This window comes from Mastomys coucha, unplaced genomic scaffold (genome assembly GCF_008632895.1).
Source record: "Mastomys coucha isolate ucsf_1 unplaced genomic scaffold, UCSF_Mcou_1 pScaffold23, whole genome shotgun sequence".
NCBI lineage: Eukaryota > Metazoa > Chordata > Mammalia > Rodentia > Muridae > Mastomys > Mastomys coucha.
In genome coordinates this window covers 46,093,389-46,095,274 of record NW_022196906.1, presented here as the reverse complement: position 1 = coordinate 46,095,274, position 1,886 = coordinate 46,093,389, and the positions used below count along the sequence as shown (strand labels likewise).

The window sequence follows — 1,886 nt, the reverse complement described above, 5'->3', positions numbered from 1 at the left end:
CCACAGTGGTGGTCTTGAGTGAGCATGCCTGGGACTGCACACCTTATACACCACAGTGGTGGTCTTGAACTCCCGGTTTAAAAACAAACCCTTACCTTTCTGGGCTTTCACTGTCTGCTCCTCAATCTGCCTGAGACGCTCCATCAGCTCTTCCTTTTCACGTTCTATTCTTTCCTTTTCCTTTTCTGCTATTTCTCGTTTCTTCTTTTCATTCTCTAATTGTGCCCTTAAAGAAATTACAAATCATATGTTACAAATAAATGGGTAGAAACAAGTTGCTGTCATTTGTATTAACCCCAAATCAAATCAAAGTGCAGCATAAGTATTTAAATGCTTTCAACATATTTACCATGTACACTTCAGTATCCATCCTGACCTCCACAACAGTTATGTATGTATGTGCCTGCATGTGCATACACACATACCATACACATACACAAGCATGTTCTCAAAGCCAGCTCTGGTGGGGAAGCCCAGGGGATTTAGCTTCTGCATACAGAACAAACTATTTGTAGCATCTTAATAGCTTGAGCTAGCAGAGGCCGTCCATAGGGAAATAAAAAAAGCATAAAGAGAACGCACAAGTACCTTCAATAGCAAAATAGCATGAAAGGTAAATGATTTTCAACCATTACAATAAATTAATACAAATAGAATTTATGGGTACTAGCCATATATGTCTCAATAAAAGATGACAAGCAAGTTTCACCTTTCACAATTCCATTAGAAGGGCAGCAAGTGTTTACAGCTAGTAAAAGGGGAAATAATGACATGAAGATTTTGCTGTCTGTTGCAAGTTCTGATATAATTTGGGGGAAGACGACTTGGGGACTAATATAGCCAAATTGTCATCAGACATCTAGAAAGGGCCTCTCCTCTTTGGTCAAACTCCAAACTAAAAAGATGAATAAAAGACACCAAGTTGTTACATCATATGCTTAACTTTCAAATTATCACTTCACTGATAGTATTTATTCACTAAAGTGATTCCATCTCTATCATCTTAATATTCACAAAATGATCTCACTGCCATCTAGTGTCTATTCTGAATTCCAGGCATATCACAAAACGGTACTGTCACGGTACTTTTTCTTAGTATAAAAGCCTGCAGATCTTGGACATTCATCTGTTCCCAAGAAAGAAAGTGTACAACACTGGAGGAGAGAGGTCCACAACTCAGCAAGAATTGCTGGCAGTGACTTTCTGATACACAAAGACTGACACAAGATGTTGAAGGGTCAGTATACCACCTGCTAGTCAATAAATTCCATCCTATTTAAAAACTGAAGACCTGGGGCTATAGCGTTTGCAGTGGTGAAAAGCACTTGCTCCTGCAGAACACCCAAGTTCAACTGCCAGCATCCATATGGTGGGCCACAGCTGTAATTCCTGTTCCAGGGATAAGACACAATCTGTGGGCATGCACACAGTGTATATACATACGTGGAGACAAAACAGTCAACCCACATTTTTAAAAAAATCAAAATCTTAAAAAGAAAATTTTTAAAAAGAACAAGAAAAAATAAAAAATAAAAAAATGTATGGGCTAGAGCTGGAGAGGTGGCTCAGTGGCATGTCTCAGTGTGCCTGAAGACAGCTATAGTGCACTCACATACATTAAATAAATAAATCTTTTTTTAAAAAAAGATTTATTTATTTTATGTATGAGTACATTATTGCTCTCTTCAGACATTTATTTACAATGGGCATCATATCCCATTGTAAATGGTTGTGAGACACCATGTGGTTGCTGGGAATTGAACTCAGGACCTCTGGAAAAGCAGTCAGTGCTCTTAACCACTGAGCCATCTTTCCAGCCCAAATAAATCTGAGAGAGAGAGAGAGAAAGAGAGAGAGAGAGAGAAGAAGAAGGAGAAGAAGAAGGA

The 1,886-nt window shown here is 38.5% G+C and overlaps 1 protein-coding gene across 5 annotated transcripts in view; it reads right to left on the bottom strand.

Moving 5' to 3' along the window:
- Positions 1 to 1,886, bottom strand: part of Rdx (radixin) — a 68,229-nt gene that overhangs the window by 43,906 nt on the left and 22,437 nt on the right. For all 5 annotated transcript variants that reach the window (XM_031344169.1, XM_031344166.1, XM_031344165.1 and 2 more), the window contains exon 10: positions 96 to 226. In XM_031344169.1, the coding sequence (XP_031200029.1) occupies positions 96 to 226 (131 nt within the window). The remainder of the gene's footprint in view (positions 1 to 95; positions 227 to 1,886) is intronic.